The sequence below is a fragment of the Furipterus horrens genome, unplaced genomic scaffold (assembly GCF_987537825.1).
Source record: "Furipterus horrens unplaced genomic scaffold, mFurHor1.1.pri manual_scaffold_10, whole genome shotgun sequence".
NCBI lineage: Eukaryota > Metazoa > Chordata > Mammalia > Chiroptera > Furipteridae > Furipterus > Furipterus horrens.
Genome location: NW_028327180.1, coordinates 21,047,355 through 21,061,329, shown reverse-complemented (window position 1 = coordinate 21,061,329; position 13,975 = coordinate 21,047,355). Strand labels below are relative to the sequence as shown.

Below are 13,975 nucleotides of genomic sequence, written 5' to 3'. Positions count from 1 at the left end.
TTTGACTCAGAACAAGTTATCAGTTTTTTTGGGGGGGTTACTTTGTATTTATCTACTTGAGAAAAAGCAGAATAAAGAGTGCAAAAAATATTCAGTGACCTTTTGAGCATGTTTTGGGGATCTACAGTATTTTGCTAGAAAATAAGGAGATGCTTGCTATGAGATGGATTTTTAGGTCATTTGTAATAGGATTTTTTTGATTGTTCTTCACCTTCACAGATACACCGAGGAGTTAAAGGATTTGTCCGAGACCTTCAAGGTCACCCAATTGCCAATGCAACTATCTCAGTGGAAGGAATAGACCATGACGTTACATCCGGTGGGTGTTCTCTGCTGTGGTTTGAGGCTCTAGCATTATACGCAGGAGCAGCATTACTTGTTATCATAGAATTCGTACGCTGTTCTAAGTAACATAATTAAACGCCTCCTATCTCGTTACCTTCTGCCTCCCACCTTCGACCTAGTTAGATTTCCTTTGTGGGACAATCCAGGCAGTTGCTCAGACGGCGGGCTGCTGCGTGCAGAAGTTGGGGTGCAGCAGGTGGCGCCCTTCCCTCAGGCATCTCTCTGAAGGGCTGCGAGGTGGTGCCACCCGCTGGAGGTTCCTGGTCGTCCTCGAAGCAAAGGGAAGTGCACTCGCTGGCCTTAGAATACCAGCATCGCTCGGGTCTCTCTGAAGGAGAGGGGCCGACGAGCTGTGCGTTGGCGGACCTCGGGAGGGACCGAGGAGAGTAGGAGAGAGATGACAGCCAGCATCTTGTGTGGCGAGGATTTCTCATACGTTTCTTCATTTAATCGTGTAATAAAATCCAGGCTTATTCAGGGTTCAGCAGGATGGCACAGGATTGAGGTTGATGTTAGTTGTCTCAAGGTTTAAGCCACATTTCAGTTTTCCCAAACCACTTTGTGCCGTTACCTATTTATTTCTTAATCTACATATTTATAACTTGTATTTTTAACCTTTATGATTTATCCTCTAAAACTTAATTTCCTTATTTATTCAACAGATACCTATCAACAACGTCCTAGGTGCCAGCTCACCTTTCCAAACTTACACCAGAATCTGTCCCCTTGGCCCTCCAGAAGGTTGGCTTTTGAAGTGGCACCTAGGCGTTGATCCCCTCTGGCCACCAGCAACCTCTCCGACCCTAGGGTGCCAGACAGATATTATTTTCTCTGCATTGTATGATGTGAACATTTTAGTGACTTCCCATTTGGAAATAAATATAGGTAGAAAGGAATAAAGATGGAGGATGGGTTTTGGGACACGCCGGTTTTGTCGGGGGCAGGACAACGAGGCGGAGCTAGCAGTGGAGTCCAAGGCAGAGAGAAAACTCAGTGCCTGTCCCTGGAAGCCTAGAACTGTTTCAGGAAAGAAGTGCTAACAAGCATTAAGTCATATGAGCTTGTGAATGACCCAGTGGGCAGAATCTTGACGAAATCTGCGTTAGTGGGGTGCTGGGAGCCTGACTGGGGAGGCCCGAGAAAGGACAAGAGGCTCTAGAGAGAGGCCTTCGAGGCCGAGAATGTTGACCGGCTTCTCTGGAACCTTTCTGTACCGCAGAGAAGACAGGATGAGGTGCTAGCTGGAAGGAGACGTGGAGTCTAGAGGTGGATTGGAAGAGATGGGGACAGGGACTTGTTTCTCTCTGATGTTTCAGTTTTCACAGTGAAATAAGGTGTGAAGCATGGACTGTGAGGACGAAGGGCTGTCTTAGGGGTGTCAGGAAACAGGAGAGAGTGTGAATTGTTCCCTGGGACCTTGCCGCTCACTTTATGGCCCCGACCAGCCGTGGAGTTCAGCGTCACCCTGGAGCTGGCTAGAAATGCAGAGCCTCAGGCCTCAGGCCAGAGCTAGGGAGTTAGAATCGGCATCCCGACCAGTTTCCCAGTGATCTGCACTGACCTAGGAAAATAGGAGGGGAGAAGACTAGCGAGGGAGGGACTAGCAGGAGACAGGACAGTCCCGGGCCCTGTATAAGGAGGTGTTAATGAATCAGACCAGCATGGGAGTTGCTTTCTCAGCTCTTTGCAGCCACGTGGCGCAGGCGGAGAGTAGAGGGCTGGGAGTTACCCAGAGTTGGTGGTTTGCCTGGCACGTGTCACCAAGTGGGAGAAGCAAATGAGTTGAAGGCGTGTGCGCGAGAGTGATTGTAGTGCTGAGCCACGGAACCTCCCCTAGGTGTGGCAGGAGCTGCGGATACCTGGAGAGTGAGACGAGAAACGTACCTTTGCTTAAGAACTCTCTGGGGAACTTGCTGAAAACAGAGTTCCTAGGAGGCAACCCAGACCAACATGGTCTCGGTATTTAGAAATTTCTGCCAAGTGCCTCAGGGATTCTGGTGAGACTATCTCTGGGCCACACTTGGTGAAGCACACTGATGTAGGCTCTCAGACTGCTAGGTCTTCACCTGGCAAGTTACGTGACAAGAATCAAAAAGATGCTCTGACCCCACCGCTTGGGGACTGTAGGAATCTTGTTATTCCTGATGTGTTCACGGAGCGTCACTGTCCTAGGAGCTTATTAGAGAGTCTCACACTTTTGTCAGTTAAATTGCATCAAATACCACTAACGTCTACTTTAAAAGTGGGAATAAAAGTAGTTGAACTGAGGTATAGTGGTGTTCCTTAGCTGGCATAACTGTGCATTTCACATATGTGCCCTGTGGTTTGATATTTTGTTTCCTTACAGCCAAGGATGGCGACTACTGGAGACTGCTCGTACCTGGGAACTATAAGCTCACAGCCTCGGCTCCAGGGTACCTGGCTATCACAAAGAAAGTGGCGGTTCCTTATAGTCCTGCCGTTGGAGTAAGTAATCGTATTAACAGCTAAGATTTATTAAGCACTTCTGTGTGTTAGGCATAGTTAAGGGACTTTTATTCAACCTGTGTAATAACATTGTAAGGTAGATACTATTATTATCCCCATTTAACAGATGAGAAAACTGAGTCCTAGCAAAGTTAACTTGACCAAGGGTTCACTAGTTGATTTAATACCACTCAGTGTGATGCTCTGTTACTGTTTCTCAGTCTTTGACGAGATCCATAAAATCAAATAAAACCTAACAAGATTAAACTTTTTTTTTTTGCCACATTGATTTTAATATAAACGAGATTCTGTTCCATTTATGTTTTTATTGCTAGTAACTAGTACAATACTTTACTCAATGAGTATTTGGGAAAATAAGTTATACATGCTAGATAATTTTAGGCATTAACTAAACATTTATTAAGCACATGCTATGAGCAAGACCCTTTCTATGAAAAACTATATTAAATTTAAGTAGATACCATTTATTTTGCTAGGAAGGTGGTGGTGATGAGACTAAACTTCTCTTACAGCAGAATTTTACCACACTATCTTTGTATTCCATTACCAGTACCATGGAATGGCTTACAGGATTTTCAATCAAAAGGCTTACTTGAAAATAATTTATTTTACTTCTGTTTATGTGTCCACCGCTGGGAGTATCAATGGTTGGGTTTTGCAAACAAAAATACTTGAGCTTTTAACGAGTGCTTTGGTTTTGACTGTTTGTATTGTTATACTTGGCTGTATGTGTATTAAAATCAGGAGGGAAATTTAGGCAAATAAAATCTGGAAAAAAGTAGCCCCAGAAACAGGTTGTGAAAGTTTCAACGATTTCAATCTTTAGCCTTTCTAATATGTGTTATTCAAGGAGGTATGAGTACCATCACATCCCTAAACAACCAGGGGCTTAAGTGGCCAAACCAAGGAACTCTTAGTTCCATCTGCAAGCGGGCCCAAGGAGGAGTGGGGCTGGGGGCTGCATATGTTGAATATCCTTCATGCAGGATGTGTGGACTCTGCATGGACCCGATGAGGGCACCTAGGTCACGGGAAGGCTGGGTCTGGGCAGTGGCCTCCTTGGTGGCTTGGAGGTATATGTGCTTCTGTCAGTTTCCTTAGCAGATTCAGGATTCTGGGAAGCAGAACCTTGTGGTTTGGGATGTCCAGACATGGAACTGCATGTTCCCCTAGTTATTAGGAGACAGTTCAAGGTTGACAGGAGAAGCTCTCTGATTATTCAAAGGAGAAAATTAATTATAAATGACATCTTACTGTGGGGAAAGACTATCTTTATGTAATCTGTTTTTAAATAATCCTACAAAGCTATTATATCAAAGCACATTGCAAACAGAATGGCGTTTGATTGTTTTTCTTTCCCCCTGAAAGTATCTTTTATAATGAGAAAATTTTAAAGGCTATAATTTAATTCAAATGGCTGGATTGAGTTTATTCTACAAGCTCTAAAATTATTCTTATTTTAAAAATATTAGCTTTTAAAGGATATATCCACTTTGATAATAATATATTCCTGATTTTCTTTTTTAGGTTGATTTTGAACTGGAGTCATTTTCTGAAAGGAAAGAAGAGGAAAAGGAAGAATTGATGGAATGGTGGAAAATGATGTCAGAAACTTTAAATTTTTAAAAAGGCTCTAATTAGCTGCTTTTATTCTGTCTGTATAATGCAGTATGATGTAATGTGGCCATTTTCTTTTAGATTTTGTGCAGTTAACATTTAACATTGACTTACTTTTTCATCATTTAAATATTAATAGACATTACTTAAGTAATTAGACTCTTAGGTAAAAATATAATAAGTTGGCCTATTTCTTCTGATATGATATTCATTTTCCTACATATATTACACAAAGGATGGTAGAAAAGATTTAAGTGATCTGGCCATCTTAGACTTAAATGCAATATTCCACGTGTTATTTACAATGCAGGCCTTTTTGAGTTATTCTAGCTTTTAAAAATGAATGAAGTCCTTTGAATGTAATTGGTGACAATGTCACATAATGAATGCCATGGGAAAGGTCAACAGCTTGGAGTCGTGAGCACTATACTGAAAGACCTAAATAGCTCAGTATAAATTGCCATTTGTCTCTTGTGCTGACCAGCTATATAAGCATGATCTTATTTGTGAAGGAATGGAAATTAACTTCTTGGCTTGTATATACAGGGGCTATACTGCTATATTATTCAGCCTGTTAACACTACTTCAAAGTTTAGGGTTTTCTCTGGTTGTAGATTGGCCCAGAATTGCATTCTAAATTAATAAAGGTCAAAAAATATCCCACGGTCTGTATTTTAATTCTCTTATGACTTTGGTCTAGAGCTGTGGTCTCATGATTAAAAAAACAAAACAAAACTGTATTCTCTTGATAGTGGCCACTCATTTGTTCATCCTCTCTATTTTAAAATTTATTAACTGATTGCTGTATGCCAAGCATAGTGCGAGCTCTGTGTATATTATTGTGGTGGACAAAAGGTTCTGATTTCTTGGACTCATGGATCAGTTGTGGATACATGCTTTAAATATGCACACAATGACTAGTAATTATGAGCTGTGATGAGTAAACTGACAGGAGCAAATAGTGTGTGGAGAAGGAGAGTATCAGAGCAACTTCAGTTAGACTGGACGAGGTGACTCAGGGGTGGCCTCTCAGTGCACGTAAGCCCAGACCTAAAATATGAGTACATGTGAGCAGTGCAGAGGGACCGAGTGGAGGGCTGTTGTGTGCGCGTGTGTCTCTGGGTGTGTTGATGTGGCTGATGAATGTTTTGGGCACAGGATTAAAAAAAAGTAGTGTTAACCGTTGTAATTAATAGACTCCCAAATATCCAACGGCTGAAGCACAAGGGGGTATATTTTTTATTCGAGCACCTGTGCTGGGCAGAAGACAGAAAGATGAGATGGCTTTTCTCTCCACAGTCATTCTGGGCCCCGTTCTGACAGAAGATCAGCAAACTTCTACACGTGGCCATTAAAGCCACATGGTGGTCATACCGTTGCAGGCAGTAGGGAAGTGGAAAGGCCATGGAGGAGCTTGCGGAGGATGTCCGTAGGGGCCAGACCCGCAAGCAGTGTAGTTGCTGCTCACATCACATTGCCTAGAATTGTATTCTTTGGCCACATAAGTGCAGTGCAGTCTGGGAAATGTAGTCCAGCAGTGCTCCAAGGTGGATGAGGAGAATGTGGTCTCTGGTAAGCATCTAACAGTCCCTGGCAGGTGGAAGGAACTGCAGGTGCAAAGGCCTCGGGGTAGGAAAACACACAGCTTGCGGCAGGACTAGAAGAAGGACAGGACAACTGAAGCGGAGAGTTGTGGGATGTGGGGAGCGGAGGCCGGGAAAGTGGACAGCGACAAAATCACTCAGGACCTTCTGGGCCAGAATTGAGAACTGAGGATTTTGTTCTTCGAATCACTGAATATTCTCCCGCTAAGAATGGTCATGATCGAATTTATGTTTCAAAGGTCATTCTGGCTGCTGTGTAGAGAGCAGAAGCAGGAGTAGGTTCTAGTTAGGCTGTAGCAGGTCCAGAAGAGCAGTGCCTTAGATCAGGTGGTGCCACAGAGAGGAGAAGACGTGGGCAGGTTTGTGATATATTTCAGAGGTAGGACTGACAGGCCTTGGTGAGAAATAGCATGTGGGTGACGAGGGAGAGGCGGGTGTCAAGATGACATCACATTTCTAACTCGAGTAAATGGGTACATGGCATGCGGCATATTGAAGAACCAGCAGATTGGAAAAGGTGAGAAGAAAAAAAAGTTGACTCTAGGAAATGTTAAGCTTGAGATGCTCTACGTGTGAGATGGACACCTGGAGGTGTGGAGTGTGTGGCTGGGCATGCCATGTGTGAGGCTCTAGAGGGGGTCTGGGGTTGGAAAGAGAGATTTGGGTGTCATTGCCCCATACCTGAGGTGACAATGATTTCATTATCTAAACCAAAGCAGCTTTGAAAATGAAAGAGGCACAATTAATTTTGCCAGCACACGAGGTATAATCACAGCTATCTGGGACAAGTTTGCAGTAGGGTCACCGACGTACAGATGGCACTTAAAGTCTTGGGAATTTATAAATCCCTTAGGAGGAGCCCATAGAGTTAGAAGAGAGAGAAGGTTGCGACTGAGCTCTGAGGAACTTCAGAATTTTGCTCCCTGTGGTTTATACAGGATAAGCTAGACTATGTTGCAATAGAGGCAACCCTAAATCTCTGGTTTAATTTAACAGTAATTGATTATTCATGAAAAGTCTGTAGGTCCATGTAACTTTCCAGGAAATTCATCTGATATGTAGTGACTTCACGACGCAAAATGTGTCAGCCTTGTAGTCCTGCTGTCTCAATATAAGGTTTCCTGTCTCTTGTCTTGGTCGCAGGAAGCGATACCTAGAGTCACTTCCATCCACAGCTCATTGGCCAGAGCTAGGCAAACAGCTTTGTTAGCCATGACGTTTGTTGAGTGACACTGTCCTCACCATAGTCTTCCCTTCTGGTCTCTAATGTAACTTGGTTCATTTTTTTTCAAATAGAGATTTCACTTATCTTTCACAGGGGAGGTGACTTCAAGTCATATCCAATCAAGGCTCTGAGCTTCAAGTCTGGTAATTTGAGTGATGGCACAGTAGCCTCTATCTCAGGTCTGCATATGGCCCCTCTTGCTTCAGAAACCTATGAGCTAAGAAGACAGGTATACATTCTTCAGAGCCAGCATGTAACAGTAGAATAGGGCCAAGATACTATCAGCGAACACTTCATTTGGAGCGGTGAGGAACAGGGAACACACAGCACTCACCGGTCGGCAGCAGTTCTAAAGTCTAGCCAAGCAGATAGTTTATAGACCTTGTCTTTTGAGGATGGAGACTGTTCCTGGTTTCAGAATGGATTCTATACTCTGGAAAGCGCTTCCTTTGCTCGTTGTGCCATGGTCTTGCCCTCTTGAACTCCCTTTCTCTCATTCACTCAGAACTCAGGTTAACAGAGGCCCTGCCTGGCATAGCTGCCCCATCTGGAATGTGAGACCTCTGTAGTCACTGCAGGAGAGGGACAGCAAGACTGAAAAACCCAGAACAGACTTTTCAATTACCTTAGTCTGCAGGTGACACATACTCACATTATCATTGGTCAGGACTGGTCACATGGCTTCATATAACTGGACGGGATGCAGCAAATGTGGCAGGGGAGGCAAGTAGAGTGTATGTCTAAGACCAAGTCAACTACCCATTCAGCGGTTGAAATGTAGTCTTGTGCTTTCAAAGGTCGCCACTGTCCTGGTCATAACCTCAACCTGCTCTGAGTTAATCTAATGAAGGGTCTAGGGTTGAGTATTGTTGGGAAGGAAACGCCTTTCATTTGGTCAATGTTTCCGTGTTGAAGGACCTGCACTGGAATAAGACTCACGGCCTCTAGTCCCAACCCTGACTTACGCCTTCTTACAGAGAATTCAGGTGATGACACGTGAGCTAATTGTTAGGTGATGACAGGTGAGCTAATTGGCCTGTAAGCTTCCCCTTGCCCAACGTTCCCTGCTCCAGGCAGATGCAGCCCCAAGCTCTCCCCTGGGTGCTGAGGTAGCTTTGGGTGTGTGCCTGGGGCTGGAGGAAGGACTTGTGGTCATAGAGTGTTGCTCTTTGGTCCACAGAGCAAATGTCATTTTCTCCAATTAGTTTATCAATGATAAAGCTGACAGTTTAACCTGTCTGTTGGTCTCTTGTGTCTTATTTTTCAACCAGTGCGGCATTATTATTTTTGTTTTGCAAAAGTAATGTGGGACCAACACCTCTCACATTCTGAATACTGTGCTTCTCTTCATACAGTCCAAGATGATACTGACCTTCAGAGGTTTTGTCACATTATTGCCTCATATAAACTTAGCATAAAATGAAAACTCTGAATTAAGGCTTTTGCTTTGGTTTAAAGCTCATGGTTAGAGCAGACAAGAATACAGGATACGAGAGCCGAGGATTGAAGATATCTGAATTATGAACAACAGGGGCAGATTGTTTTAGGTACCAAAAAACCAGAAAGGAAGGGGACCTGGCAGTTCATTCCAATGAAATAACACATTCTGAACTGTGTACCACCCCTCTCCCCCCATTGCCAATGAAAACTGGACACATTACTATGGAAAGAATAGCTAATCTAAACTCATTTTGATATTTAATTTTTTATAAAAAGAAGGGTAAACATTACTTGCAGAGAGGTAAGTATGAACTTTGATATTCGTCTATTATTTATACAACTTCTGAAATCTTTCCATCATTTGATGTCGTGGGAGGCTTAAAAACCATTATTTGTTCCAACATATGACTCAACCTCTCTTCTCACAATTCTCAGAAGATTGTCGTCCGTGGTTAGGACTGGATGGGCATTTGGAGTTTTTGCCTCAGAAACGTCAAGATAGAATATGCCTAGACTTTTAGATCTTGCCCTGTACATACACTGCATCTTAGTCTTCTTAGGTGAACACATTTTAGTACTTAGAAGTGTTCTGTTTCTTTACCCTTTAATTTTTCCTACCAGTCAGCCTATTAGTCAACTCAATTATAACATTGGTTTCTAAGGCAGTACATACTTTAGTTTTAAGTAATTAGTTGAAATCAGTGCAAAATCCCCCAAGAATCAGTGTTCTTAAAAACAGGGCAAAGGTTTGGCTTAGTTGGGATAAAAGTCACCAGAGCAGCCCTCCCTGATATTGAATGTGGTCTGTAATGCCTCAGAGAGGAAAAATTATATTGGTGAAGCTGATTGGAAATTTGCCTGATACCAGGGGCCCCAGGCCGGTTTTGTAGGTTGCTGCACTTTCTTCTTCCTCTTCTAGTTTTTTAACCTGTCTAAGCTTTGTTAGTATGCTATTACCTTCCTTTTCTTCTGTTCATTCTTTTCTTTTGGAGATTTGTTCAGTAATTACTGAATCCTCACCCCGTGGTCTCTATCAGAGGATAGAATAGCACCTCACCGTGGTCTCTGCCATGGCCACCATCACTGGAATCGTCACTGCCATCACCATCACCATCACCATTACTGAGCATATATCTTGGATTGTACCCTGCTAGGTACTTGAGATGCAATATTTTGAAATCCATTTATAACACTAAGAGAAGGAAGTGTCGTGGCATTCCTATTTAACAGTGGAAGAAACAGACTCAGGATTTATATTCCTCGCCTCACAGCTAATATGTGGCTGATTAATACTCCTGTCTGCTTGACCCTGAGTCCATCCTGTTTCCACCTTACCTCGCCTCTTTAGCATGACCTGAAAGGGGCTGTAGTCTTCTCAGTTAGCATATTTACTTTATATCTTCGAACTACTTTATATATGCTGATTGCTATGCATTGGGTTTATTAGCCATTTATTACCTATTCTGAAAAAAGGCCTTTTAGAGATCATTTTGAAATATTTTGCAAATGAATGCTTTATAGTTTCTTGTCATGTGGAATTACTGTGAATCTAGTTACAGTAGTTTGATCCAGTTCCCCGTAGCCATGTGATGTCTGGCACAGATGCTGTGCACGGCCCTGACAGTGCTGTGCAGAGACACGTTTCAGGACCAGCCAGGGCATGGCCGGTAACTTAGAGCAGGACACGGCAGCGGGGTGAGGAGGACCTGGCATTAACACCTGCCTCGTGTTCTTCCACTTTCTCCCCTGGGGCTGGGATTTCCTGGGAAAGCTGCAGGTTCTGACTGCAGAAGTTCTGTGTGTCTTGAAGTTCTAGTCTGGGCAAACTTCAGCAGGTGTAGAGTGCGAAGGTATAAAATGAAGTATTATGCGTGCTGAAGTCAGGTGAAACATTGATGTAGACAATACTTCAGTAAAGGGACAAAAAAAGGGGCTCAGATCCCTAGCTTCAAGGAGGCTGTCTATGCATCATGAGGCTTCTGCTCCTGGACAAAGGCTCCTGGTCAGTCTGCCGTCCTGGAGGGAAGGCTGGCAAGGGGGGATGGGGCGTGGTGCACACATTGAATGAATTAATACATGTAAAGCAATGAGAAAACTGCTTGCCTGGCATGTAGCAAGTGCTTAGAAATGAATGTTTTATTATTATTATTATTATTATTAATTATTCAACAATGTGTTATTACTACTCAAAGATGTAGTATTACTATTTCTCAAACATGTTATTATTTTTATTACTACTGCTATTGATGCCATGTAAGTTAGGAGACTTGGTACTCAGAAATTGGGACCACAGAAGAAACCCAGGTACAATATCCACAGGTGGGACTAGTGCTTGGAAATGAGGTGAAAACCTAGATATTGGAAGAACTATGGTGTAATGTTGGGGTACAGATTAAGACTCTTGGAGCTTTTAAAATATCCCTAAGTTATATCACAATTGGTCTAGGCACTCCCAGTTGACTTAAATCTGCTGATGGTATTCATTGGAAGGCAAAGATAAACAGGTATGGACCTCATGCAAAAAAAGTATTCTTTAGTAATGCTTTTAGTATGAACTATAGCAGTATTTAAATAACTTAAAAATTATTTAAGATAATTATTTGTAGTTCTTCTATTCACTGTTGGGTTTAATCAGCAACCATTTAATATCAAAGCCAGAATGATAAAATTAAAAAGAGAGATAAAACCACAATGAACGCATACTTTAAGATTGGTGAGGCTATTATCCAACCTGCACTGTGAAAACTTGGTGTTGCTGAAATGTTAACACCTAAGCATCCATGTGGAGATAACAGTGATAGAAGATGGAAGTACCAACTTTCAGTTATAAAATAAATAAGCCATGGGAATGTAATGTACAGCATGGTGTCTGTAATCACCATAATAATACTGTATAGCACATTTGAAACTTGCTAAGAGCGTAGATCTTAAAAATTTCATCACAAGGAAAAAAATTTGTGACTATGTATGGTGATGTTAACTAGACTGATTGTGGTGATCATTTCACAAATATACAAATATTGAATCATTATATTGTACACCTGAAACTAATATAACATTATATGTCAATTGTAACTCAGTTAAGAAAAAGATATAAGATGGAGGGACCTTCCCAGAAGTTCTGGTCATTGGATGTGAACATCTGTCCACAGATATTTGTCGGAAGAATGATCTGTTTTGGGAGAGAAGGGCGCACACAGTGGCTGGTGAGCAGCATACACTTGAACAAAGCTGTTCCAACATTAACCTAGAAATAAAATCAGAGTCCTATCAGCAGCAAGCAACCTGACGCATTTCACCTACTGATGAAATACACATACATATCACTCCCTTTTTACTTTATAAGCACTTAAAAATGGCCAGCTGCAATTGCTACAGAACTGAGGGAAATAAAGTCTTTTTCTCCCATTGATTTTCTATATAATTTTTTCAGATTTAAACTGTGACTGGCTCTGTCTTAAAACTGATCTGGTTGAAATCATATCCATAGACTTAAGAAAACTGACTAGTGAACAGGATATTTAATGAATTCTTAAGAAACCACAGTTGATTACCATAAAACAAAACCATAACACATGTACAAAACATGTAAATCAGAAAGCGACACAACTTTTTTTGAACAGCTGAACCAGTGTTTGCGTTAGTCAGGTTTCACGAGTTTGAATATCATAACAACGCATTGTTCTTCTGGTGCTGATTAGGTGACTTTTACAATTTTCCGGGGAACCCTCTGGCTGAAAGTGCCATTTCTTCTTACCCACATTCGCACTAATATTTATTCTATAAATTCCTGAAAACTCAGCCCTGGCACTCACTACCAGGTTCCCTTCCATTCCCTGCCCTTGTGGTGACGCAATCTCAAGGCAGCTCTTTGGTCACGTGCCTGCAGCTACCCTTTGCTCCAGCAGCGTCACGGCAGCCTTTCCCCTGTGTTTATTTTAAACCTTAAATTTGAAGAGCATGATGGCGAGAAAATAGCCTTGAGTCTCATCAGGGCTTCGTCAAGCTGCTGCCATGGCTTATCTGGCTTCATGAACCATGGCTGTGGGTTTGGGAACCTGGTTAGGGAAGGTAAAAGCGCTGGGTGATGCAGCATTTTTCGCTTTAGACCTAGAAGACTTTTCCTTGTGCATTAAATAGACAGAGTATTTCTAAGCCAAGTATGTGTGTAATTAAAGAGGAAAGTGCCTGCTCCATGTGCACACCTCAAGGTCCAGACCGCCATCCGGGCTCTTTGTGGGTCCGCCAGGGCGCCCGCAAATGTGCTGAGCAGACAGGCAGACGTGAAAAGAAGGATTAGATGCTGGATGTGGGACTGAGTCCTTTGCCAAGTGGGTCCTACAGGCTCCTGCCCGCACAGACTTGGTCGTGTTATCTCCTCTTCCTTTTTTTTTCACCCACGTAGATGGGAGAACACGCCCCGGGCAATCACAGCACGGGACTCTAAGCTCTAACTCCTTAACGGGGGCAGCTGAGAACCACCCAGCCACACACGCTGCACGTGGCCTGCCGAGACGTTTGGCCAGTGGACCCAGTATTGACAGATCCTTTGGGAACGGAAAGGCAGAAAGCCACTTTCCCCCCACTTAGGATTCATTTTCAAACCTGGTGCCATTAGTTTTGAGTTTGTGCAACATAAAATAGGGTGCCCGTTTCCCTTGTGTGTCCGTGTTTCTGGTCAGCTGTCTCTCATAGACATTTTGCCTGTCATGAACTTCCACAGCTTCCCTTTGCCTGCCGTCTTTCCTTCTCTTCTGCTCCCTCTCCCTTCCTTTGCATTTGCTCCCTCTGCGTCTCTGAACCCCTCTGGGTCACCATGGCATTTAGCTGGGAAAGCAGCTGAAATCAAGCAGTATAGACTAACCCACAGGCCCTGCCCCTGGAAGGGTGTTCCTCACAAATGGTCTTCCTTGGCCCCAGCCATTCTCTGGTCAGCTTGCTCTCTGGACAACCCTCACTGACCTTCTGCACAGCCCTTATAAGATCTCCAGTCCCGACTCTGATCCCAAGATCCCAGGTTCTCAATTCGGGGTCTGCCCTGCCTCATCAGAAATCAGGTCTCCTGAATGAAACAGAATTTTCATAAAGAATTACATTGCTTCTCTCACTCTTGACAAATATGAGAAACTGGGACCAAATCGATGAACCATCAGGAAGGATGAACTCCTATCAGGCTGTGTGGTAGAGACGAAAGAGCCTTGGACTTGGCACAGAACACCTGCCCACACAGCAGCTGCAACCTGTCGAATAACAGGCC

General features: G+C 43.1%; 1 protein-coding gene across 1 annotated transcript in view; it reads left to right on the top strand.

Annotated features, from left to right (window-relative positions):
- CPE (carboxypeptidase E) overlaps nt 1-5,109 on the top strand; it is an 87,444-nt gene extending 82,335 nt beyond the window's left edge. The window contains exons 7-9 of the mRNA XM_090288823.1: nt 220-319; nt 2,693-2,811; nt 4,360-5,109. Coding sequence (XP_090144949.1) covers nt 220-319; nt 2,693-2,811; nt 4,360-4,458 — 318 coding nt within the window. The 3' untranslated portion in view covers nt 4,459-5,109. The remainder of the gene's footprint in view (nt 1-219; nt 320-2,692; nt 2,812-4,359) is intronic.
- The last annotated feature ends 8,866 nt before the right edge of the window (nt 5,110-13,975 follow it).